General features: G+C 32.2%; 1 protein-coding gene across 2 annotated transcripts in view; it reads right to left on the minus strand.

The window, feature by feature from the left end:
• The window catches only part of LOC139486028 (uncharacterized), a 308,560-nt gene that overhangs the window by 265,385 nt on the left and 16,765 nt on the right, over positions 1-26,410 (minus strand). For both annotated transcript variants that reach the window (XM_071270717.1, XM_071270718.1), the window contains exons 3-7: positions 12,246-12,344; positions 11,076-11,174; positions 7,805-7,903; positions 4,902-5,000; positions 2,764-2,862 (exon numbers count right to left, since the gene is read on the minus strand). In XM_071270717.1, coding sequence (XP_071126818.1) covers positions 2,764-2,862; positions 4,902-5,000; positions 7,805-7,903; positions 11,076-11,174; positions 12,246-12,344 — 495 coding nt within the window. The remainder of the gene's footprint in view (positions 1-2,763; positions 2,863-4,901; positions 5,001-7,804; positions 7,904-11,075; positions 11,175-12,245; positions 12,345-26,410) is intronic.

Consider the following 26,410-nt stretch of genomic DNA (forward strand, 5'->3'; position numbering starts at 1 on the left):
TGGTTGAACTTTTATCTCTGGTTAATATCAAACGGTATCTGAGTGGAAAAACAACAAGACTGAAACCGGGAAATGATGGTTACAATAAGGATTCACTTACTAATAATTACATTAGATGTATGTTTCATTATAATATTTTCTTCTGATTGGCTAACTGCACATCACGTGTTATTCCGTAAGCAGTTGCATTGCTCAATACAACTTTTCACTCATGATAACACGTGCTCCAACAATAAAGTGCACAGGTGAATTAAATAATAAAATATATAAAAATCGTGTTTTCGTGATCATAGCTAAAAAATGTAATTATAAGTATTGAATGCTTCTTTTTTTAACTTTATAGGGTTATAAAAGCGTTGACCGTGCGTACATTATTAGAATGAAGCGCTTCCGCGCTTCATACAAAATGTACTTCGGTCAACGCTTTTACACCCCAATAAATTTACAAAAAGAAGCATTCAATTCTTAAATAAAAAGTCCAGATCGAATTTACTTACAGCAGCCGTTATTAATTGTAAATTCAGGTCGTTTTGTATTCAGCATTCATCTACCGTATATACAAAAAGTGGCAAAAAGGGTAATGGGAGGGATTTTTATCATGTTTCGAAATTGTTCTATTAGGCATACGTTTTACATCTAGTCAACGCTCTATCTTATATCTTATTGACTGTCACTTTGGTATCTTTCATCCCTCTTTTATAGCAGTGTCGCTCTTGATTTTTTTACCATTTGCTGCAGGTTGGTCCACCTCAGGTTTCAGCTTGAATATGCATAAAATATTTGCCACTGGACATCAAACAGGCAATAAATTAATCAACAAAAATGTAGAGATGTATAATTACTACTCTTCACTTGATAATTATCTCAGGCAGTTTACCTTTTTTATGCCCCACCTACGATAGTAGAGGGGCATAATGTTTTCTGGTCTATGGGTCCGTTCGTCCGTTGGTCCTACTTCAGGCTTAAGTTTTTGGTCAGTTAGTTTTTGATTAAGTTGAAGTCCAATCATGTTCCCTATGATATGATCTTTCTAATTTTAAGACAAATTAGAGTTTTCACCCCAATTTCACGGTTCAATGAACATAGAAAATGTTGTGTGAGTGCGGTATCCGTGAACTTAGGACACATTCTTGTTTTTTTATATATTTGAGGTTTATTCATATTTGATTTTCAAGAGTAAAATTTAACATTTCTATCCTCTTTTTTATCTTTGCATTTAATATTTTGTTAACATGAAATACTCGTTTTTCGACAACAGGTGTTACATTTTTACAATTCTCACCAAACAAGGAGGAGGGTAGTAGAACATAAAAAAAATTTCTGCCTAAAAAATTGAAGGATACATCGTAAAAAGACAAATCGGGTGGGTCTTTAACTTATTGACAGCGCAAAACTCTAACTACGACAGGTATCGAATATGTGCCAAACTGATGCATCCCCTTTTTCACGGGTATACGAGGTATATCATTAAATGGCAATATTTATATATCAATGTAAATTCATTGGTTTTTAAATAAATTGAAATATTTATGCGGTAGCAACTATGTGTAAATGACAGGAAAAATCAAAATATGTATGTGCCAGTCCCAAGTCAGGAGCCTGTAATTCAGTGGTTGTTGTTTGTGTATGTGTTACATTTTTGTTATTGTTCACTTTTTATATAAATAAGGCCGTTAGTTTTCTCATTTGAATTATTTTACATTATGGCTTTGCTCATTGTTGAAGGTCGTACAGTGACCTATGGTTGTTACTTTCTGTGTCATTTTTAATTTCTTGTGGAGAGTTGTCTCATTGCCAATCATACCACATCTTCTTTTTTATATTTAGATTTGTTTTTGAAAGAAGCCTACACAGAATAATCTGAAAACTGTTCCATGAGTAAAAAATACGAGGTCAATTTAAGTATATTCACCATCAAATATAAAGAAGAAAATATGCTATGATTGCTCATTAGACAACTCCAATAGACCAACTTACCAAAAATATAGCAACTACAGACCACCGTACGTCCATCAACAATGAACATAGCCCCTACTTCATATTTAGATATAATAGACCCCTACATGTCAAATGTAAAACAATGCAAGCTCCTGTTTTGGGATAGGCACAGTCAAAGATATATAAACAGGAACATGGTTAAATATGTTTTATAATTAAATATATCCAAGCAGGCACACTTTTCTTAGTTTGATCTGTAGAAATTAAAGAAGGTGTACTATAAACCAGTAGAAGAAGAAAACTTCATCGTATTGTATGTGGGTAAGTTAATTGAGGATTTAAGATGAAGTCCAGTGGCATATTGAATTATCATTCAAGACGATAACCAGTTAATATAATATGAGTATAAAATCTTTTTACTAGACCAACACACTGAGCGGTTTTGAGGGAAGAATCGTTACCATTCCAGAAATCATTTCTGACTACAAGCCGACACTTATGCGTTCTTACTATTAACTGCCGCTAACATTCAAACACTTCCTCGCATAAAAAGGACTTTTTAAATCCCTTTGTGGTCGAAGGTCTTTAAATATCAAAATTGATTTATCAATGTACTTTTCTTTCTCAAAAAAGGTAGAAGAAATGAGTATCGTTTAATGCGACTCCACTTTTTAAGTACATTGGTTGTATAAGCAGTCACTGAGTTTGATGGTGCCCTGTGAATAGCCTTGTTTTCTACAAGTTAAGTGACTATTTTGCTATCGAAATATAATTCCTATTCATTTGTTTTAGACTGGTATATCGAATATTTAATGTTCAACTCACAATGTTCTGTTTACCGACATCAATATTGTTGTCAATTAGCAAATCGACAATTTCTGTATTCCCACTTTTTGCAGCTTCGTGCAGTGCCGTCGAACCATCCTTGGTAGAAATTTACAAAATAATCGTGTAAGAGTTTGATAGAAATGAGTACAACCGCCATCGTGAAGTAAAATATACATAGTTTTTCACTTTACTTGACTAAAAGTGAATGTTTAATTAGCATCCTGAAACTAACAAAAACATGTCGAAGTATCATATCATAAATTGTGTTTGTATTCATTTATCGTGTTCCATATGTCTTCTTGAATTTCGTACATTGAATAGAACGATATTTCACAAATTCCTACAGTGACATATTTTGACAGGGATTGAGTCAAAACCTTATCCAAACAATATTTTTTCAATATTTTTGTTTTTGGGAATATCCTTTTGGTTTTTAGTTGTGCTTAGTGTAATTTAAAGAACTGCCAACACAACAATTTTATATAAAAATGAGCAAAACGTGAATGTTTATTAAATACAGAAGTAAAAAAACAAGTATTACATTAAAACAAACCACAAAAACACGAGGAAGGGCGAATATATCCCCAATGTTATCAATAACAGAGGCTACTAATAGTTGTTACACTAATTCAACATATCTCTCGCTTGTGATTTTAAATTCTGTTCCATGTTTTGGTAGATGTTTTAATCACATTAGCAGTGTTGGATAACATTTCAGTTCAGGCGAAGCTTAGATTGCATTTCACATTTCTATATACTGAAGATTGGTTCAAATTAAATATGTCAATTGTGCAACGTTCATGACGTCAAAAAAAATAAAATGTTCGCTTTAATTACAGTTTTTATAGATTCAACGTTAAAGCAGATACATCACCCATATTCAGAAAACAAATATTTTTTTGTTATTAAAATATTTCATTCGAGCGTCAATTGTAAACAAAACTAACGTCTGGCGTGCCCTATATCAATCCTATTGGATATGATGAGTGTATTGGCACCAGGATATCAAAACTGTCAACATAATTTTTAAAACACGATCTTATCCTTTTAATTTCGCATAAATGTAAACTTTCATCAAAAGGTAAATCCTGTACCGTGTTTGTCATTTAAGACACGAAAGGACGTAGAATTGTTTGATTGTTTGTGTCAGGCAGGTGTAAAATTATTTATAACAGGGGAAAATATACTGAGCAGAGAGGAAACCATTGCCGGCACTATAAAAAATTAACAGTTAAATGGTTAAAATGCAACATTTGAATATTTACATGAATGCAAATATTATGAATAGTGTTGTTTATTTTTATATTTAAGTTAAGTTAAGCTATTTAATATGAATACATTTCCAGTCTTTGTCTTGAGTCGTACCGTTTGAACCATTTAATTACATTGATTTCTGCTTTGTAAGAGAGAGCGGTATCTCCACAGCTGATTTAGAGATTTTTTTTCTACCGGCATGTTAAGACACTTGAGTTGCATATGGACAGATGAAAAAAGAATTTGTTATACCTGAAAAGGTTCGTCACAAAGAAGAGGATATAACTGAAATAGTTACATCTTAAATGAATTCGGAAAGTAAAAAATGTTGTTTTAGTTATCACAACTCGAACATTAAGAACACTTCTTGAACATCGCTAATTCGCGATTTTGTACCGTTTTGCATGGACTTATATATAAAGTATCCTTAGAAATTACTTAAGATGGTTTGAAGCTAGGTTAATCATCATGATCTATAGTTTAACGTGATCTACAGTTCACCTGTTGAACAGTAGATGCCGAAAGCCGTTTTCTTGTAATACATGTTATGGATATCGACACAGTAAAACACATAGCTAGTAATTAATGAATAATTCATAATTTCATCAACAATTGATTGAAATATCTGACGAAATTTGTAAAATATCTTAGCAGATAAGCGTTCCCTGCCGACACAACAAGTGTTGGAATAATATTATTTGATACGACAAAAATTTTGAAGGAAACCTAATATATGAACAATTGTGATATAAGCATTCAATTAGCAATATGGGGTCCAGTTAATTGCAATGTTTGTCCAGTAGGTGATTGACGTTTAATCGTTTTTTTTTTAATTTCTATTCAGTTTTTTTTTTAAATGATATACATAATCACAAACCTACCTTGGTCTGTATATTGACATCTTTACACTTTTCAATTATCAAACGGACAGTAACTATGCTCCCATGCACTGCGGATGTGTGCAGAGCGGTAAAACCATCCTTGGTAAATAAAGAAAACGGTATTATCTATGATAATTCGGTTGAATGAATAAAAACAAATATTCCTACAAAAATCGTGTTTTGTTTCAAATAAATAATTTCTTTTCGCTTTGTAATGTAGCAATAGTTTTAAGGTAAAAAGAAATATTGTATTGAACACATGAGAGCTATTTAAAGCAGTCAATAATTTCAGGAACAAATACAGAGAAGTTTTGAAAATGGTCTAAATAAAGGAAATCATGTGAATTAAATTTCATATCGCAGTTTTTTTTTAACACTATCTAATAAACGGATCTAATTATATTCGCACATGAGGTCTTTTTAAACAAAAGAACAGAATTTTATAGATTCTGAATCATTTTTTTTCACCACCATTTTCTTAACAAAGAAATGTCTGTACCCAGTCATGAATATGACAGTTGTTAACAATTCAATTGATGTATGTGAGCTTTTGATTGTGCATTTTGATTAGGGACTTTTCGTTTCACATTTTCCTCAGAGCTCGGTATTTTTGTTATTCTAATTTCTAACTAACAATATTCGTATCAAGTGTTACATGTATTTTGTGTTCGCTCTGTGTTAGTATAACAATTTTAATGATCGGTCAAGTATTTGAAAAAATATCAACATTGAAAGCAATGATCGAATGCCTGCAAAGATAGATATTTAAATGGACAATTTCTTTGTAATAGCTCACTGATGCTGAAGTCCTCTCAAACTAAATAGTATCTTGACATTAATAGCTCAAAACAGTATACCAGCCCAGTGTTGACATGAATATTAATAATGTGGTCATTTTTTATAAATTTCCTGTTTACAAAACTTTGAATTTTCGAAAAAATAAGGATTTTCTTATTCCAGGCATAGATTACCTTACCCGTATTTGGCACAACTTTTTGGAATTTCGGATCTTCAATGCTCTTTAACTTTGTACTTGTTTGGCTGTATAAATATTTTGATTTGAGCGTCACTGATGAGTCTTATGTAGACGAAACGCGCGTCTGGCGTACTAAATTATAATTCTGGTGCCTTTGATAACTATTATAACACAAATAACACCTCCCGAAATTTAAAATGCAAGAGCCTCTTCGACGTTTAAAGATTGGACATTACATGTCATTTATTAGCTATAAATTAAACCTATTCCAAGCATATTTTGTTTGGCTTAAATATGTTGTATTTCCAATTTGTAATGGGAAGCAAACGTGTAAATTTTTTCAAAGTTGGAACTGATATGTATAATTTTATTATTATTGTGTAACATTAATATTTTCAAATGGCGGAGACAGCAAATGGATCGGTCATCTGTCATACAGATATACACATAATACTTCTTGTATTGACATAAGATGGTTTGGAGAAGGATTAAGCATCTCCATTTATAATCAAACATGAAGTTAACAGTTTTCGTTTTAGAGTTATGCATGGCATGCATGCTAAAGTATGCTAAAGAACATATAACAAATGATGGAAAATTTATAGTTATAATTGTATCCACAATTGATTAAATTTTTAGAAAAGTCGGTGAGTCCTGAACATTGTAATATTTGTGTAGATCAGTTTTAAATCTCTATGTGGTTCTATAAATGATATACACAATTTCCAACCTACCTTGTCCTGTATATTGACATCAGCATTGTTTTCAATAAGCAAATGGACAGTATCTGCATGCTTTGTGGCATTGATCAGTGCTGTCGAACCATCCTTGGTAAAACAAAAACTACTGTATTATTATGTGAATAATCCTGTATGATAAATTTTAAAAAGTGTCATCTTCCGTTAACAGGGTTAAGAATATATACCCATAGCTTTGTTACTTTTCCATGTTTACCCTTTCGAATAACAAACATTTTCAATCGATACGCTCTGTTGGAGTTTTTGATTTTGCCATTTGATATGGGTCTTTCCGTTTTGAATTTGCACTAGAGATTTTGTTTAAATTTAACCTTTTTCTTATTATAAGTAGTTACCACATGTCGGATTGCACTAACTTTGCTCAGCACTTATCTATATTTCTTCATGAATTACGGTTTCCAAAATTTGGTTAAAATCTCAAATTGTAACCAACAATCAACTTGTAACCAACAATAGCATGCTAATTGATTGTGAACTTTCGTACTCATCGCGTTTTGTTATCAACAACTTATTCCTTTCAATTTGTCTTTTAAAAACAAATGTTTAAATCAGAAACATTCATTTGTCTGCAAACATGATAGATTTAGAGCACAATGTAGATATTTGAAAAATACAAGTTTTGACTATGTTCTATATTACATGTATTAAGGGAATTATGTAAATTAGATAAAATATTGCAAAACGTTTCATTACTCTATATATCAATCAAATATATTTATATACGTACATGTATGTGGGATTTTTTCAAAAATGTTTATCTAACGTTGGACATCCTTCTTTCGTGTTTCATGTATTTAGTGAACGTCTAGTAGTAGTTCTATTATTTTTATTGTCGGTCATATTTTAACGGTATATCTGCATTGACATTTATTATACATTTCCTTCAAATTGAAACATTGCAGTGGATAATATTATGTAATAGATTTCTGATGTTGATTTGTTCTTTAACTATTGTATATGCAAAGATTGAGGTACATTGTAGGAACACGTACTTACCCTAGACCTCTTTTCTAACGTGTGCGGTTGTTCAGGGTTGTCCAAATTCACATTATAATGTGATTATAAATGTTAACGTCCAGCGTCACTGACGAGACCTTTATTTTCTGTACACATACTATTGAGTTAGTATTGGTGATGTCTTATCAAATATTGGCATGTAATTCACTTACCGCACCCTGTAAATTTAGATCAATACCACCATCAATTAGCAACCTTGCGATTTCGGTTTGCCCGTTTAATGCAGCCAGGTGAAGTGCAGTACTACCATACTGGATAACGAAAATATAACGATGTTAACAAAACTTTAATTATAAAGGACGTGAGTCAACATTGTGTCGTAAAATGGGTAGCATCTCGACCAATAAGCTGATATAATAATCAAATAACTATGATAATGACTTTTAATTTCTTTAAGTTGCCACTTGCCCATAATGATAAGGCAACCTTTTATATAGATGTTCAAATCCCGTTAATCGTCTTAAATATTTCAAAGAAACAAACAGTAACTGTATGTATTAAAAACAAGATGTAAATCACCAATAGAAAATGAAGAAAGAAAAAAAATTATCAGCATTTAAATAAAAAAAGAAAAAAAAAGATTTAATACACATTCGACTTTTGTCGAGCAGTAAACTATGAATTAAATAATCACCCGTTGGACAAACTGGGTCATTCCACCTCCTCGAACTTATTACTACGAAATTTCATTTACAATGCAGCTTTGAGGGTTACGTGGGATTTTGTACGTTGCCGGGTGAAATATTAACACAAATATGGAATTTGAAATTGATCCATTAATCAGAAGAGCATTAGTGAATGAACAATCGACCTTAATAAAAATTGATAGTGTATTGAAATCCTTTCCCAGATATTTTGTTTCTTCGGTTGACTCTTACTTTTACCTTATATTGAGCACTGGAATTATGTGGGTCTCAATCTGCTTATATTTTGACTTTCCTTAACCAAACTTACATACTTTAGTTGTTTTGTTTTTTTTAATTTCCGACTAAATATGTATAGTTTGATATTGGACAATATGATGTCATCAATTTGGGTATGAGTTGACATGTCATGTAACGATTTCTGTCAGTATAAATTTGCAAGGATGTTAAATTATACAGAGCAAAGTTGAAATCGTATAAATGTTACGGACGCTGTCATGAGTCAATGGATCTTTGTAGATAATACAGAAATTAGTACAACAGTTAAATGGTTAAAATGTAACATTTCAACATTCATGAATGTAAAAATTATCAATATTGTTGTTTGTTGGTTCTTATTTAAATTAAAGTTAAGTAAAGTTATAAAATAGAAATACATGTCCAGTCCTTTATTTTGAGTTGTACCGTTTTAACCATTTAATTACATTGATTTCTGCTTTGTAAGCGAGAGTCGTATCCCCACAGCTGCATTAGAGATTTGTAATACATTGAAAGCTTATTCTGTGATTTTGTACCTTTTTATGTGAATTTGAATATATATTAAGTACCATTAGAAATAACTTAACATGGTTTGAATCTAGGTTAATCATCATGATCTACAGTTTTACGTGGTCTACAGTTTGCCTGTTGAACAATAGATGCCAAAAGTCGTTTTCGAGAAATAAATACTTGTTATGAATATCGACGGAGTGAAACAAATGACTAGTGATTAATGAATAATTCACAATTTCATCAATAGTTGATTGAAATATCTAACGAAATTTGAAAAATTTCTTAGCAAATAAGCATTCCTTGCCAACACAATAAGTGTGGGAATAGTATTATTTGATACGACAGCAATTTTTAAGGAAACCAAATATATAAACAATTGTAATATACGCATTCAATGAGGGTTATGGTGTCCAGTTAATTACAATGTTTGTCTAGTAGGTGATTGACGTTTAATCGTTTTTTTTTTTAATTTTATTCAGTTTGTTTAAATGCTATACATAATCATAAACCTACCTCGGTCTGTATATTGACATCATTAACATTTTCAATAAGCAAATGGACAGCAGATATGCTCCCATGCACTGCGGCTTTGTGCAGAGCGGTCAACCCGTTCTTGGTAAATAAAGAAAAAAAACGGTATTATCTTTAATAATCAGGTTGAATGAATAAAACAAATGTCCGCCATCTGTTCAGTTGATATACATAGTTTTGTAACTTTATCCATACAAAATGTGTTTTGTTCCCAATTAATTATTACGTTTCGTAATGTAGAAAAAGTTTGAAGGTAGAAAGAAATATTTTACTGAAAACAGGATAGCTTATTTAACGCACTCATTTATTACAGGAAAAATACAGAGAAGTTTAGAAAATATTCTAAATAAACATGATAAAGGAAACCATGTGAATTACATTTCATATCGAAAAAAAAAATCAAAACACTATCTATTAAACAAATCTAATCATGTTCGCATATTAGGTCTTTTTAAACAAAAGTACAGAAGTGTGTAGATTCTGAATGATCGTATATTCACCACCATTTTCTACACACAGAAATACATGTATCTGTACCAAGTCAGAAATAAGACAGTTGATATCAATTCAAATGATGTATATGAGCTTTTGATTGGGCATTTTTATTTGGGACTTACCGTTTTAAATTTTCCTAGGAGCTCGGTATTTTTGTTATTTAAATTTCTACCTAACAATATTCGTATCAAGCGTTACATGTATTTTGTGTTCGCCTCATGTTAGTTTTACAATTTGTATGGTCGATCAAGTATTTGAGCAATATCAACATAGAAAGCAATAATCCAATTTCTACAAAATTTAGATATTTACATGGAACATTACTTTGTAATAGCTCATTGATGTTGAAGTCCTCTCAAACTAAATAGTATCTTGACATTAGTAGATAAATTTACAACGAAAACATTCCGGAATTTTAAATGCAAGAGCCTCTTTGACGTTGTTTTGTAATGTCATTTACTAGCTATAATTTAAACCTAATCCAAACATTTTGTTTTGCTAAAAGGTATTGTATTCCTAATTTGTAATCGCAAGCAAATATGTATAATTTTTTCAACGTTCATAATGCCATAAAAAAGGAGAAACTGGTATGTAACTTTCATTATTGTTATGCAAGATTGATTTTTCCAATGACAGAGAGACCAAAAAGATCGGTCATAAAAGATCATACACATATACACGAAATACCTTTTGTATTGACGTAATATGGTTTGAATAAGGGTTAGGCATCTCCATTTAAAATTGAACATACTCATGCAGTTAACTTGTATAACAGTTTTTACAATCGTTTTAAATTGATGCATGGCTTGCATGGTAAAGGAGTCAACATATAACAAATGATGAATAGTTCATAGTTATAATTTATTCACAATTAATTAAATTTCTAGTGATCTTTGTTTTGTCCTGAACATTACAATATTGTCTAGATCCGTTTAAAATCTCTATTTGGTTCTATAAATGGTATACACAATTTCCAACCTACCGTGTTCTGTATATTGACATCAGCATTATTTTCAATAATCAAATGGACAATAATTGCATTCCCATGATTTGCGGCATTGAACAGTGCTGTCGAACCATGCTTGGTAAAACAAAAACTACGGTATTGGTATGTGAATAATTGTGTGCGATAAATTTTTTAAATTGTCATCTTTCGTTAACATGGTTAAGTATATAGCTTTGTTACTTTCCCATGTTTACACTTTCGAATAACAAACATTTTCAATCGAAACGCTCAATTTGAGCTTTTGGTTTTGCCGTTTGATATGGGTCTTTCCGTTTTAAATTTTCTTTGGAGATTTTGTTTTTAATCTAAATAGTTACCACATGTCGGATTTCACTAACTTTGCTCAGCACGTATTTGTATATTTTTATGAATTACGGTTTCCAATTTTTTGTTAAAATCTCAACTTGTATTCAACATTAGCATGCAATTAATTGTGAAATTTCTTAGCTATAGCGTTTTGTTACCAACATCTTATTCCTATGTCTTTCAAATTGTCTTTTTAAAAATGGTTTAAAGCAAAATAAATCATTTTACTGAGAACATGATAGATGAATTAACGCACAATGTTGATATTTGAAAAATAAAAGTTTTGACTATGTTCTATATAAAGGAAATTATGTAAATTAAATAAAATATCGCAAAACATTTCATTACTCTATATATCAATCAAATATAATCATATTCGTATGTGGGATTTTTTTAAAAATGTTCATTTAATGTTGGAAATAAACTCATCATATATACCAGGACTAAATTTTGTGTTTCATGTATTTAGTGAACGTCTAGTAGTAGTTCTATTATTTTTATTATCGGTCATATTTTAACGGTATATCTGTATTGGCATTAATTATACAGTTCCTTCAAATTGAAACATTGCAGTTGGATAATATTATGTTATAGATTTCTGATGTTGATTTGTTCTTTAACTATTGTATATGCAAACATTGAGGTATTGTAAGAATACGTATTTCCCAATGATATCTTTTCTAACGTGTGCGGTTGTTCCGGGTTTTCAAAATTCACATATAATGTGATTATAAATGTTAACGTCCAGCATCACTGAAGAGACATTTATTTTCATTATGCACATAATATTGAGTTAGTATTCGTGATGTCTTATCAAATATTGGCATGTAATTCACTTACCCCATCCTGTAAATTTAGATTAATACCACCATCAATTAGCGACCTTGCGATTTCTGTTTGCCCGATTATCGCAGCCAGGTGAAGTGCAGTATTACCATTCTGGATAACGAAACACATAACGATGTTAACAAAACTTTAATTATAAAGGAAGTGAGTCAACGTTAACGTCGTGTCGTATACTTTGACCAATAAGCTGATATGATAATCAAATAAAATTGAGAATGGAAATGGGGAATGTGTCAAAGAGACAACAACCCGACCAAATAAAAAACAACAGCAGAGGGTCACCAACAGGTCTTCAATGTAGCGAGAAATTCCCGCACCCGGAGGCGTCCTTCAGCTGGCCCCTAAACAAATATATACTAGTCCAGTGATAATGAACGCCATACTAATTTCCAAATTGTACACAAGAAACTAAAATTAAAATAATACAAGACTAACAAAGGCCAGAGGCTCCTGACTTGGGACAGGCGCAAAAATGCGGCGGGGTTAAACATGTTTGTGAGATCTCAACCCTCCCCCTATACCTCTAACCAATGTAGTAAAGTAAACGCATAACAATACGCACATTAAAATTCAGTTCAAGAGAAATCCGAGTCTGATGTCAGAAGATGTAACCAAAGAAAATAAACAAAATGACAATAATACATAACCATAATATAGACCTTTTATTTCTTTCAGTTGCCACTTGTTCATGATAAGGCAAACCATAGCTAAAAGCAACTAGACTTTTATTTGGGGTAAAATAGCTGAAAATGTCGTTTGCTAACAAAATTTCGACAACTTTTGTATCTCATAAAAACTCTTAATTATATCTAGGACCTAACGCCATCTTGCGATTTTTTTTACTTACTATTTAGTATTTCTATTTCAAAAATTAATTATAATCCTGGTACCTTTAATAACTTTACAACTTATTCGTCAAAAATCTATCCAGAACATTTGTATGACTGTAATATAACTTTGTTATTAACCTTCTTTAGGTAATTTTGATTATTTTATGTTGGAACATATATATATCATTCATTCTTTTTCGAACATGTACGGTTTACAAGATAGTCAAAGTTTACATTATATTGTGTTTATGCATTTTGATGTCCAGCTTTACTGAAGAGATGTTGATTTCAACAATGCTTATTAAGTGCAGTTAAACAAGTAAAGGTCGTGTCGTATCTAACATTGATATATGTTTGGTCAAATTTATCATCAACTTACCGTATCTCGTAAATTTGAATTAATACCACCGTCAATTAGCAACCCTAAGATTTTTTTTTGCGAATTACATACAGCCTCGTGAAGTGCAGTCTAACCATAAGACTGGATAAAATATAGAAAGTAATTGATAAATAAGTTTTAATGATACGCAGCTGATACCAACATTAACGTGATGTCGCGTCCTTCGTATCAAGGTTGTCGGTATAAAAATCAAATAACCGTTATGATAAATGGTCATTAACCCTTATTCATCAAAATAGACTATTTGCCAATTCCCGTAATTGACTCTGTAATTGGAGATCCCATCTTTTAGTTGTCTCCCTTATGAGGTACAACTTTTGTTTATTTACAATGGAGAGCTAGCAGAAAGTGCAAATTTACCTATGCGTAATATGAGTAATCTTGAAGATTTTCAAATCTTTTAATTACTTTAGTTTGTTGTTCAGCTAAATACTTTTGACATCAGAAATTATTTTTCATGAACAATTAGGTAAACCGCCGATACATCACTTTCAATTCATCCTGTTTTGCATTCAATTTGGTAAAAGCCATTTTTGTCGTGTATGGAACCAGTCTACGATTAGCAAAGGGAAGTAATTTGTTTGAAAAGTATATAATAACAGAATCAAATCGGAATTGAAAAATTGACTACTGAGGAACTCAAACGTTGTGCATAAATAAACAAAATGTCTTTGTAATGAGATTGGACATGTTTTAAGTTTAACAAGTGAATGAACTTAACCAATTTCGTTCATGTGAAAAGCAGAGGATCATAGAACATATGTGTAAACATTGTGAAACTCATATAGGGTTCACAACATCTTACGAACGGACTAAACTCTACAAACGTATCGTTAGGGAGCAGTAATGTTGATATAATAAAATCCACGATAAATGTCTACCAACATTGCAATGTGTTTAAAGACAACAGTCAACAATTGCATAGTCTTTCGGCAACCTTGCATTTTATTTTTGAGGTAAAACATCTGTGTTCAAATTTGATTTCTGTTGTTAAATGTTACGAATTTCGTTTATTCACATGTTTAATATAAACGTTCGATTAATCTCCCTTATCCATTTTTAAATTTTTATGTGTTATATTTGCCAATGAGACACCTCTCCACAATAGACCAACATGACACAGAAATTAACAACTGTAGGTTACCGTACGGTAGGGGTCGAATTTAAGTTTTTTGTGTACTGGCCAGCCGGACCAGTGGACTGAAAACTCTACTGGTCCGGCTCCAAATCTACTGGTTATAGATGTTTAATTTTATTTTGATGCTTTCGTTTACATAAGTTTTTGGTATTTGCGTTTCCTTTTCGTTCGTAAGATGTTGAGAAACCTCTATTAAATGCATTCAAAGGGATTTTTTTTACAACGAGGTGCCGCATAAAAAAACGTTTTTCGGGTAATGTCTATTTACGGAAAAATGAATTTCACTTTGTAACCCGAAAATGTATCCACAAATAAAACGAGCAACCATACATATCCCAGTTTACTATATGGATGACGCTACAGCAGGAAACGATATAATTTCCACCTTTGGGAAATCAATTATACCTCTTTACTAAATTAATTGTTTTCGGATCTCTTCTTGCTAATTATAAAAAGGCGATTTCTTTTTTATAGGTGTTCAAATTCGATACTCGATTAAGACAAATTTGGCTAGAAACATTTTTTATTTTAATAAAAACTGATATATAAATCAACAATAAAACATACGTAGGAAACAAATCATCTACAAATTATTGAAAGAGTTCATACAAATACGCTATTCTCCAACGAAGAACTTATAAATTTAAACAAGATCCATGGTACAAACTTAAACTCTCCACCTTCGACAAAATTTTAAACCAAGATTAACAATTACAATTTGACCTTGAAGGTTACATGGCATTTTGCAATTTGTAATTCTTAAGAATGTGACATTAAAAAGAAATCTAAATTTTTAAATCAATTTGCTCAATTAGAAGAGCATAAGTATCTACGCTAACAATATATACAACTTCTAGAAATCCTTTTAGAGATAATTATTTTTTTATTAGCCCAATACATTATTTAGGTCTAAAATCGCAAGAAAATAAATCTATAATCTACTTAAATGTTGACAAATAACCTTAAATGACCTAGAAGATTCTTATATGAAAAGAAAGGGAAAGATATGGAACAAACTAGATTACCCTTCATTGAGAGAAGAGTCCATCGAGTCAAAACACCTGACAAACGTTTCTAAAAAGACATGACTACACCCTTAATCATTTTATTTTTATTTTTCGACCACATATATAAAAGTTGTATTTTGTACTACATGACACTATGAAGTATAGGTATGAGTTGACAATGTCATCTTAAGATTAATGTCAAGGATATATCATGGTACAAAAGCAAAACTGAAATAGTCCTATTGAAACTTTTAAGGACTCCGTCACGATTTAGTGGATAGCTTTGGATATTCTGTGCTACATTTGAAAACGTATACAATGTTCGAAACAACAATACGAACACTCCTGTTCTCTTTTTTTCGAATATGAACTACTAAATTAAACTCGCCCCCGGATTTGTATATTTAAGAAAGACACAACGGCTACCATTTGAGGAAAACGATCTGCTCATATTTTCATAGGGTGTGGTTCGTTTTAATCCACATTAAAGTTTCCGCGTTTTGTTGTGTGTACGTCTGTCAATCTTGTCGTCATATTTTGCTATCTGCTATGCATGGTATTTTTGATTTGTATGATTGATTTCTTTAAATATAGTTCGCCTCTCTGTTATTGACATTGTATAAGATGACTTCAACTAACGAGCTTTTTCTTTTAGACAAATTTAATGAAATTGTGTACGTAAATCAAATCTGCAAACGTCTAACTGTCTTTCATGTAATTCATTAAGAAATGCTATCATTCATATCTAGGACCAATCACTATCTTGCTACGAAACATAGCGAAAGTCTATAGGCTGCACTTTGTAAACACAGCTGTTTCTCAAACCACGCCTCTTTTGGGGAGATCTTGAATATTCATGGAAATTTGATTTTGTTTACATACTGATTCCCTATTAAGCTCTTTGTGTTCCATCTCACAGAGACATCACTTGGGAATCTTACCAGTAAATATACTTGTGCATAGTGTTTAAATTGACAACTGTGGTAACCCTTCATTCGAGGTAGGGAGCAGTTAAGAAAATTAGTGTTAGTTTAAACTCTGAAAAGTTCAGAGCATATAAACGTTGAAAATATGCCGCACAGCTCTATAGTTTTACCTTTGAAATAAATTGTAGTACAAATAATTTTCAATTCTAAGATAAGATTTTTTTTCAAAATTTCATAGTAAAAGTGGTACAGTTTTAGCCGTAAAAGTAGTTCCTATGGGAAATTACATTGTCAATATTTACAGACATGCAACCTATTGGTCTGTATTTGAAATGTAAAGTTGATTTATGAAAAGTATATTCGATCTTCTTTTTGTGATTGATACAATTAATTCTTTTCAAACATGTACGGTTTTGCAAGCACTCTCACGCTACGAAACAAGGTTTTTAATATTGCTTAGCTTATTCGTCAAATATTTTCGGAGTTTGTTTATACGTCTGTATTAGAACTGTGTAAGTGAACTACGTTAAGTTTGATTGATCTTCTTTTTATCAGAATAAATTCAATATATTCCTTTTCGAACTCTTATGATTTTACAAGATTAGCAATGTCATTTTTTTTATAAAAAACGGCCGTTAGTTTTTTCGTTTGAATTGTTTTACATTATCATTTCCGGGCCTTTTATTTCTAACTATGCGGTATTGGCTCATTGTTGATGGCCGTACGGTGACCTATAGTTGTTAATTTCTGTGTCATTTTGGTCTCTTGTGGACAGTTGTCTCATTTGCAATCATATCACATCTTCTTTTTTGAATAGATCAATAAGATTGTAATTATGGATTTTAACGTCCAGCATAACACAGTTAATTTTTTTGCATCTAAAATAGTTTAATAATTAATCTAGAAAAGAAGAAGGGAAAATACCAGGACATGCAAACACATAGATCGAAAACTAACTGACAACGCCATGGCCGAAAATGAAGAGACAAACAGACCGACAACAGCACCCGAGAGACATCATATAACACTTAATACTAAGAAACATATACCTTACAAAAAATGTAGGCTGATTTCAGGTGCTACAGAATGTGAGCAGAATCTGCATTAACTTATATGATTTCTATATCATTGTTAACAAACCTCTCATAAATAATCGTTATTTTTTTTTTATCAAAATAGACAAATTAGTTGACGCAGAAATTTTAGGTGAAGAGGCTCTTGAACTTTAGGTCGAAAATGTCGATGCCTTTAAATTAAAACAGCTTGAATTAGAACATGAATTTAAATTAAAACAAGCAGAACTGGAAATGAAGGAAAGGTTAGAAATGGAAAAGAAAGAAAAAGAAGATGAATTTAAAATAAAAGAATTGGAAATGAAGGAAAGAATGGAGATGGAGAAAAAACAAGATGAACTTAAAATAAAACAAGATGAACTTAAATTAAAACAGGCAGAACTTGCAATGAGGGAAAGGCTAGAGATGGAAAAAATAAAAATTGAAATTGGCAAAGAAGAAAATAACACTAAAGTCCAGTCGAAATCAGATTATTTTGATGCAGCAAAAAATATACGTTTGGTTCCCAAATTTTGTGAAAAAACAGTCGATAAATATTTTCCACAGTTTGAGAAAATTGCTAATAATTTGAAATGGCCAAAGCCATATTGGACTACAATGCTACAAAGTGTTTTTGAGGGTAAGGCCGCTGAAATATACTCTGCACTTCCATCAGAAAAAAGTTCCGATTATTACACGGTGAAACAGGAAGTTTTGAAAGCCTATGAGCTATTACCAGAAGCATATAGACAGAAATTTAGATCTTATAAAAAGTTTGATTCGCAAACCTATGTGGAATTTGCTCGGGAAAAAGAAGATCTATTTGATAAATGGCTTACTTCAAAGAAAACAGATAACAATTTTGATAACCTAAGACAATTGATGTTAATAGAAGAGTTCAAACAATGTGTTCATTTAGACTTAAAAACACATTTAGACGACAAAACTGTTGGGACAATACATGATGTAGCTGTAATTTCAGATAATTATACCCTTTCACATAAAAGAAGTTTCAAGGGTCAAAATGTTAATAATTCAAGTGGAAATTACAAAAATCAAAGCACTGAGCGTACTGATGGTAAGCCTGTTGCACAGAATAAGAGTCAGTCCAGTTTTAATACGTCTAGTCCAAAATTTGATACTTTTGAGAAGAAGTCACTGATTTGTGCTTATTGTAAGAAGAATGGTCACCTGATGGCTGATTGTTTTAGACTCCAGAAGAAGAATGAACGAGATAATAAGCCGAAGTCCAGTGCGTGTACGACACCTTATATTACCAGTACGTTGGAATGTCCTGCGAGTCAGGCTTTTAAGTCCAGTTTTTGTGATTACATGGAGGAATATAAACCCTTTATGTCTGATGGGTTTATTTCTATTGTTGATGATACCACTCTTCAGCCTATTAAGATTTTACGGGACACTGGAGCTTCTCAGTCTTTATTGTTAGAAGGTGTGTTGCCTTTGTCCGAGAAGACTTCTGCTGGTGCCTCCGTTTTGTTACAAGGTGTAGAGTTAGGTTGTATAGATGTTCCTCTCCATCGTATTTATCTGAAGTCAGATTTGATAACTGGACCAGTTATTGTGGGTGTTCGTCCTAATCTCCCTGTTGAGGGTGTTACATTATTGCTAGGAAATGATCTAGCTAGGAACAAAGTGGTTGCTGAACCAATTGTTACCAGTGAACCAATTGTGGATGTTAAATCACCTGAAGATGATGCTGAATTCTATCCAGCTTGTGTTGTTACTAGGGCGATGGCTAGAAAACAACAAGATGAGAGTTTGCAAGAAGACCAGTTTGATTACATGGACCTTTCTGCCACTTTCCTAGCTGACATTGAAGGTCCTGGTAGCTCAGAAAAGGCCATAATAAGACTACCTAGTGTTAACAAGAATGTTATTATGCCATGGCCAAGCGTAAACAGCCATTCATTAGACCGAAAGAATTTATTCAAAGAACAACATAAAGACCCTGAGGTTCTTCAGCTCAACCAGCGGGCTCAACCACAGGAGGAAGCAGACAAAGTGGCCGAATGCTATTACCATCAGGACGGCATTTTAATGAGGAAGTGGAGGCCTCCTGATGCTACCCCAGAGGAGGAATGGAGAGTGGTATACCAAGTGGTGGTGCCTAAAGTTTATAGACAAGAAATTATTGGTCTTGCCCATGACACCCCCTTGGCTGGACACTTAGGTATAAGGAAGACTTGCCTTAAGATATTGCAGCATTTCTACTGGCCCAGACTTCGAAATGATGTCGCAGAATACTGCAAATCATGCCATATATGCCAGGTTGTTGGTAAGCCTAACCAGAAAATACCACCAGCACCACTTCTGCCTATTCCAGCCTTTGATGAACCTTTCAGCAGAGTTCTAATTGACTGCGTTGGACCTTTACCAAAGATCAAAACTGGAAATGCGTATTTATTGACAATCATGTGTACCTCCACTCGCTTTCCTGAGGCTATTCCGCTAAGAAATATCAAGACACCTACTATTGTCAAAGCACTTATCAAATTTTTCACATTAGTAGGACTTCCTAAGTCTATACAGTCCGACCAGGGATCAAATTTCATGTCAGGTCTATTTCAGCAAGTCGTGTACCAGTTAGGGATTGCTCAGTATAGATCAAGTGCGTACCATCCAGAATCTCAAGGTGCCTTAGAACGTTTTCATCAAACATTGAAGAACATGATTAGAACTTTTTGTCTTCAATTTGACAGAGACTGGGATGATGGAGTTCACTTTCTACTTTTTGCAGTCCGAGAGGCTGTTCAAGAATCCCTTGGATTTAGTCCCTTTGAGTTGGTATTTGGCCATACTGTAAGGGGACCGTTAAAATTGATTAAGGAAAAGTGGCTTACTGAACATACTGACTTGAATCTTTTAGACTATGTATCTAGATTTAAAGAAAAATTATATACTGCTTGTCAAATTGCTCAGAAAAACTTAAAAAATGTACAGAACAAGATGAAAATATGGTATGATAAAGATGCCAGGGATAGAGTTTTTGAGCCTGGTGATAAGGTACTTGTATTTTTGCCAGTCCCTGGACATCCTTTACAGGCTAAATATTGTGGTCCTTATACAATAGAGAGTAAAATTAATGAGTTAAATTATATTGTAAAAACTCCAGGTCGGCGTAAACAAAACAGGGTGTGTCATATTAATATGTTAAAGCCACATTTTGAGCGTACTAATGAATGTAAGAGTAAACCAGTTGCCACTTTAGGCATGGTTAAATTTGAGAACAATCATGACAAACCAGATGTAATTGAACCACCTTTTAGTTCTAAAACTTTGGAAGAGACAGTTAGATTGAAAAATTCAGAAATTTTGTCAAATTTAGATTCAAAACTTGCACATCTGTCTTTTGATCGTAGAGAAGAAATAAAAGCTTTGGTATTTTCTTTTAAAAATCTTTTTCCAGATGTGCCAAACAAAACCACTGCTGTTTGTCATGATGTTGATGTAGGAGATGCTTCTCCAATTAAGCAACATCCTTACCGGCTCAATCCACACAAACTTGAAGCTATGAGAAAAGAAATTAGATATATGCTTGACAATGATATTATTGAGCCGAGTAACAGTGAATGGAGCTCTCCTTGTCTCCTTGTGCCAAAACCAGATAAAACCTTTCGTTTAGTGACTGATTTCAGAAAAGTAAATTCAGTCTCAAAATCTGATTCCTATCCGATTCCAAGGATAGACGATTGTATTGACAACATTGGTCAAGCAAAATTTGTGAGCAAATTTGATTTGTTGAAAGGTTATTGGCAAGTTCCACTGACACAGAGAGCTCGTGAAATATCAGCTTTTGTTACACCAGATGGCTTATTTCAATATATTGTAATGCCGTTTGACATGAAAAGTGCACCAGCTACATTTCAAAGAATGATCAATAATGTTATAAAAGATTTAAACTGTTGTTATGCTTATATTGATGATCTAATTGTATGTAGTGATAGCTGGGAACAGCATTTAACACATTTGTATGATACTTTTGATAGATTGTCACAATCAAACTTGACTGTTAATCTTGGTAAAAGTGAATTTTGTCAGGCCACTGTTGATTATTTAGGGCATACAGTTGGCCAAGGTCAAGTGAAACCTATTATGGCTAAAGTGGAAGCTATTTCCAAATTTCCTCCTCCTACAAATAGAAAACAACTTATGAGATATTTAGGCATGATTGGATTTTACAGGAAATTTTGTTCAAATTTTGCTACTGTGGTTCAACCATTGACTCATCTTTTACGAAAAGATTCTAAATTTATCTGGAGTGAAAATTGTCAAAACGCTTTTGAAAATAGCAAATCACTTTTAACTAATAGTCCAGTTCTGATTACTCCAGACTTTGAAAAACAATTTAAACTTGCCGTTGATGCAAGCGATGTAGGAATTGGAGCTGTTTTATATCAAGAGACAGATGATAATGTTGAGAAACCTATATCATATTTTTCCAAGAAATTAGATAAACATCAGAAAAATTATTCAACTATTGAAAAAGAGTGTTTTGCAATGTTGTCAGCACTTCAACATTTTGGTGTATATTTGAATCCCACTGTATATCCTATTCTTGTTTGTACTGATCATAATCCTCTCACCTTCATACATAAAATGAGAAACAAGAATCAGAGGTTGACTAGGTGGAGTTTATTGTTACAGGAATATGATGTAATTGTAAAACACATTAAGGGTAAAGATAATGTAATAGCAGATGCTTTATCTAGAGCTTATTAAAACACTTTGTATATACTATTATATTTTTGTTCATATTATTCATGATAAGTTTTTGTTACACTAAAACTTCTTTTAAGGGGGGAGGTGTTATGATATTGTAATTATTGTATTTATTTATGTTGGCCTAATTTGTGTTATATGGCCTGATAGTTGTTTACAGAATAATCTTAGAACTGTGCAGTTTAGAAATCACTGGAACAATTACAGAATGATTGGAACTTTCCAGAATGATCCTAATAAAAGATGAAAAACTTCCGTTGTAACTTTCCAGGATGTTCCATTATAGACTGTTCTAGAATCTTCCATGACAACTATATATATATACAGACACTAAAGTTAAACTCTCACTCTTACTCTTGGATTTGGACTAAGACATCGATAGACATTAATATTCATAGCCTTTGGATTGACACTTTTATTCTACAAACAACATCATACTGGATTGTGACCGTAATATTCAGATTGGATTCCGAAAGATATCCGGATACAGATAAAGATAAAAGACTGGACTCATATTTTGACAGTTAAGTTGACAGTAATATTTGTGTAATACTTCTTGTAAACTTTTGTATAATAAATATTGTTAAATTTTATCATTGATTTGTGTCTTTTGTTGGCTACAATTTAAAGGCGATTTCTGGCCGTAACACTTCTAATAATGATGATCATAGTTTGACCGTCATTATTAGGAATGAATCACAGCAAAACCTGAAAGAAACAATATTATTAGACTGATATGTAGTTTGCTCATCAAGACTTCCCATTTTGACAAATGCTGTAAAAACAGAAATTTTCGAGGAGGATCTAATTTCGTTTTTCTTCTTTGAACGTTAGACATCCTTCTTTCGTCTTACCTGTATTTACATGTAGTGAACGATAGTAGTAGTTCTATTATTGTTATTGTCGGTCATATTTTAACGGTATATCTGCATTGACATTAAATATATATTTGTTGCAAATTAATACATTGCAGTTGGATAATATTTTGTAATAGATTTCTGATGTTGATTTGTTCTATAACTATTGTATATGCAAACATTAGGGTATTGTAAGAATGTGTATTTCCCCTTGATCCCTTTTCTAACGTGTGCGGTTGTTTTGGTTTTCAAAATTCACATATAATGTAATTCTAAATGTTAACGTCCAGCATCATTGGAGAGACATTTATTTTCATTATGCACATAAGATTTGAGTTAGTACTGGTGACGACATATTATTGGTAAAATCAATGTAATATGTATTTCACTTACCACATCCTGTATATTTAGATTAATAACACTATGAATTAGCAACCTTGCGATTTCGGTTTTCTTGTTAAATGCAGCCAGATGAAGTGCATGCATGACACAGAAATTAACAACTATAGGTCAACGTGCGGCCTCAAACAATGAGCAAAGCCCAAACCGCATAGTCAGCTATAAAAGGCCACAAAATGACAATGTAGAACAATTCAAACGAGAAACATAACGGCCTTATTTATGTACAAAATATGAACGAAAAACAAATATTTAACACATAAACAAACGACAACCACTGAATTACATGATCCTAATTTGGGACAGGCACATACATACATACATAATGTGGCGGGGTTTAAACATGTTAGTAGGATTCAAACCCTCCCCTAACCTGGGACAGTGGTTTAACAGTACAACATATGAACGAATTAAAAAATCAGTTGAAAAATGCTTAACTCATCAGATGAACAAAATTAACAATATGCCTTAAAACTCCACGAAAACAAAAAAAATATTATATATATATAACATGTATAATAAAAATAAATACCTTTATAAAACAACACAAAAACTACATTACAGAACATCTTTTTAAAGTGTAAATGTTTTTTTGTCAAATATTTATTTTAATGCATTCAAGAGTTTATCGGTTTAGCTAGAATATAAATCAGTTATAATCATTTAAGTTCAAGAAGTGATCATTTGGATTTTGTAGTTAGGGCAACGAAGTTTCCCGCATCCAAGCATGTTTTTTTTTCTTCTCGCAAAAAAAGTGGGAAAAGAAGTAAGAAAGTCCCTTATAGGGGTAAATTCAGTAAATAAATATACGTCATCAGGGACCGCCTATTTGGGGGAGAGCTTTCTGTCTAAAACTGAAGTTATGTGCTCTTTTGATTGGTAGATAATGTTTGTAATACATATTTTTTGGTAGATGGATCAAAACTGGAGTTGAAAAAAAAAATGCTGAATGTGCTAATTTTTTTACCTACAGGCTTGAAAAGTAATGGGAGTCAGTAAAGGAATTCAGTGCAAATCTACATTGTTTGTAAACAAGGCCATGTGAATGCCCAAAAATGCCGCATGACCCTATGTTTTTATTGTTGCAAAAGATAGGGCTACATTTGTACTTTCATAAATGATATATGAAAGTTTTTAATTTCTAAAGGTAAATCAGGTATAAATTTACTTCCACACATAGATTAGCATTAAAGTCAATGGGAGATTTTTTACTAAATTTACCCCTATAAGGACAGCAACACGATTTAGTGATCCTTTAGATATTCTGTGTTACATTTGACTGCGTATACAATGTTCGTAACAACAAAACGAACATTCCTGTTCTTTTTTATTCAAATATGAACTACTAAATTAAACTCGCCCCCGGATTTGTACATTTATGAAAGACTTCCATATGAGGAAAACGATCTGTTCATCTTTTCATAGAGTTGATTCGTTTTAATCCACATTAATGTTTCCATGTTTTGTTTATGTACGTCTGTCTATCTTGTCGTCACATTTTATTATTTGCTAAGTATGGTATTATTAATTTGTATAATTGATTTCATTAAATATAGTTCGCCTATCTGTTTCTGACATTGTATGAGATGACTACATATAACGAGCTTTGTCTTTTAGGTTAAATTAATGAAATTGTGTATGTAAATCAAATCTGCAAACGTCTAATTGTCTTTCAGGTAATTCATTAAGAAATGCTATCATTCATATGTATATCTAGGACCAATCACTATCTTGCTAGGAAACGTATCGAAAGTCTATAGGCTGCACTTTGTGAACACATCTGTTTCTCTAACCACGCATCTTTTGGGGAGATCTTGAATATTCATTGAAATTTAATTTTGTTTAAATACTGGTTACCTGTTATGCTCTCTGTGTTCCATCTCACACAGACATCACTTGTTAATGTTACCAGTAAATATACTTGTGCATATTGTTTAAATTGAAATCTGTGCTAACCTTTCATTCGAGGAAGGGGCAGTTAAGAAAATTATTGTTAGTTTAAACTCTGAAAAGTTCAGGGCATATACACGTTGAAAATATGCCACACAGCTGTATATTTTGACGTTGGAAAAAAAGTGTAGTGCATATGAACTTTCAATTGTAGGATAAGATTTTTTTTTAAACCTCATAGTAAAGTGGTACAGTTTTAGCCGTAAAAGGAGTTCCTATGGGAAATTACAGTGTCAATATTTACAGAATTGCAACCTATAGGTCTGTATTTGAACTGTAAAGTTGATTTATGTAAAGTATGTTCGATCTTCTTTTTTTGATTAATACAATCAATTCCTTACAAACATGTACACTCTCAAGCTAGGAAACAAGTTTTTTTAAATTTTATATAGTTTATTCAAATATTTTCGGAGTTTGTTTATACGTCTTTATTAGAACTGTGAAGGTAAACTACGTTCAGTTAGTTTGACCTTTTTTTATAGGAATAAATTCAATATATTCCTTTTCGAACTCTTACGATTTAACAAGATTGGCAATGTCATTTTTTTTATAAAAATAAGACCGTTAGTTTTCTCGTTTGAATTGTTTTACATTGTCATTTCGAAGCCTTTTATAGCTAACTATGCGGTATGGGCTCATTGTTGAGGGCCGTACGGTGACCTATAGTTGTTAATTTCTGTGTGTCATTTTCAAACATGTACGGTTTTGCAAGCACTCTCAAGCTAGGAAACAAGTTTTCGTCCCCGAGAGAATCACAAGCCCAGTAGTCAACATTTCGGTGCTGACATGAATATCAATAATGTGGTCATTTTTAGAAATTTCCTGTTTACAAACTAAGAATTTCCTTATTCCAGGCATAG

This window comes from Mytilus edulis, chromosome 8, assembly GCF_963676685.1.
Source record: "Mytilus edulis chromosome 8, xbMytEdul2.2, whole genome shotgun sequence".
NCBI classification, from domain to species: Eukaryota; Metazoa; Mollusca; class Bivalvia; order Mytilida; family Mytilidae; genus Mytilus; species Mytilus edulis.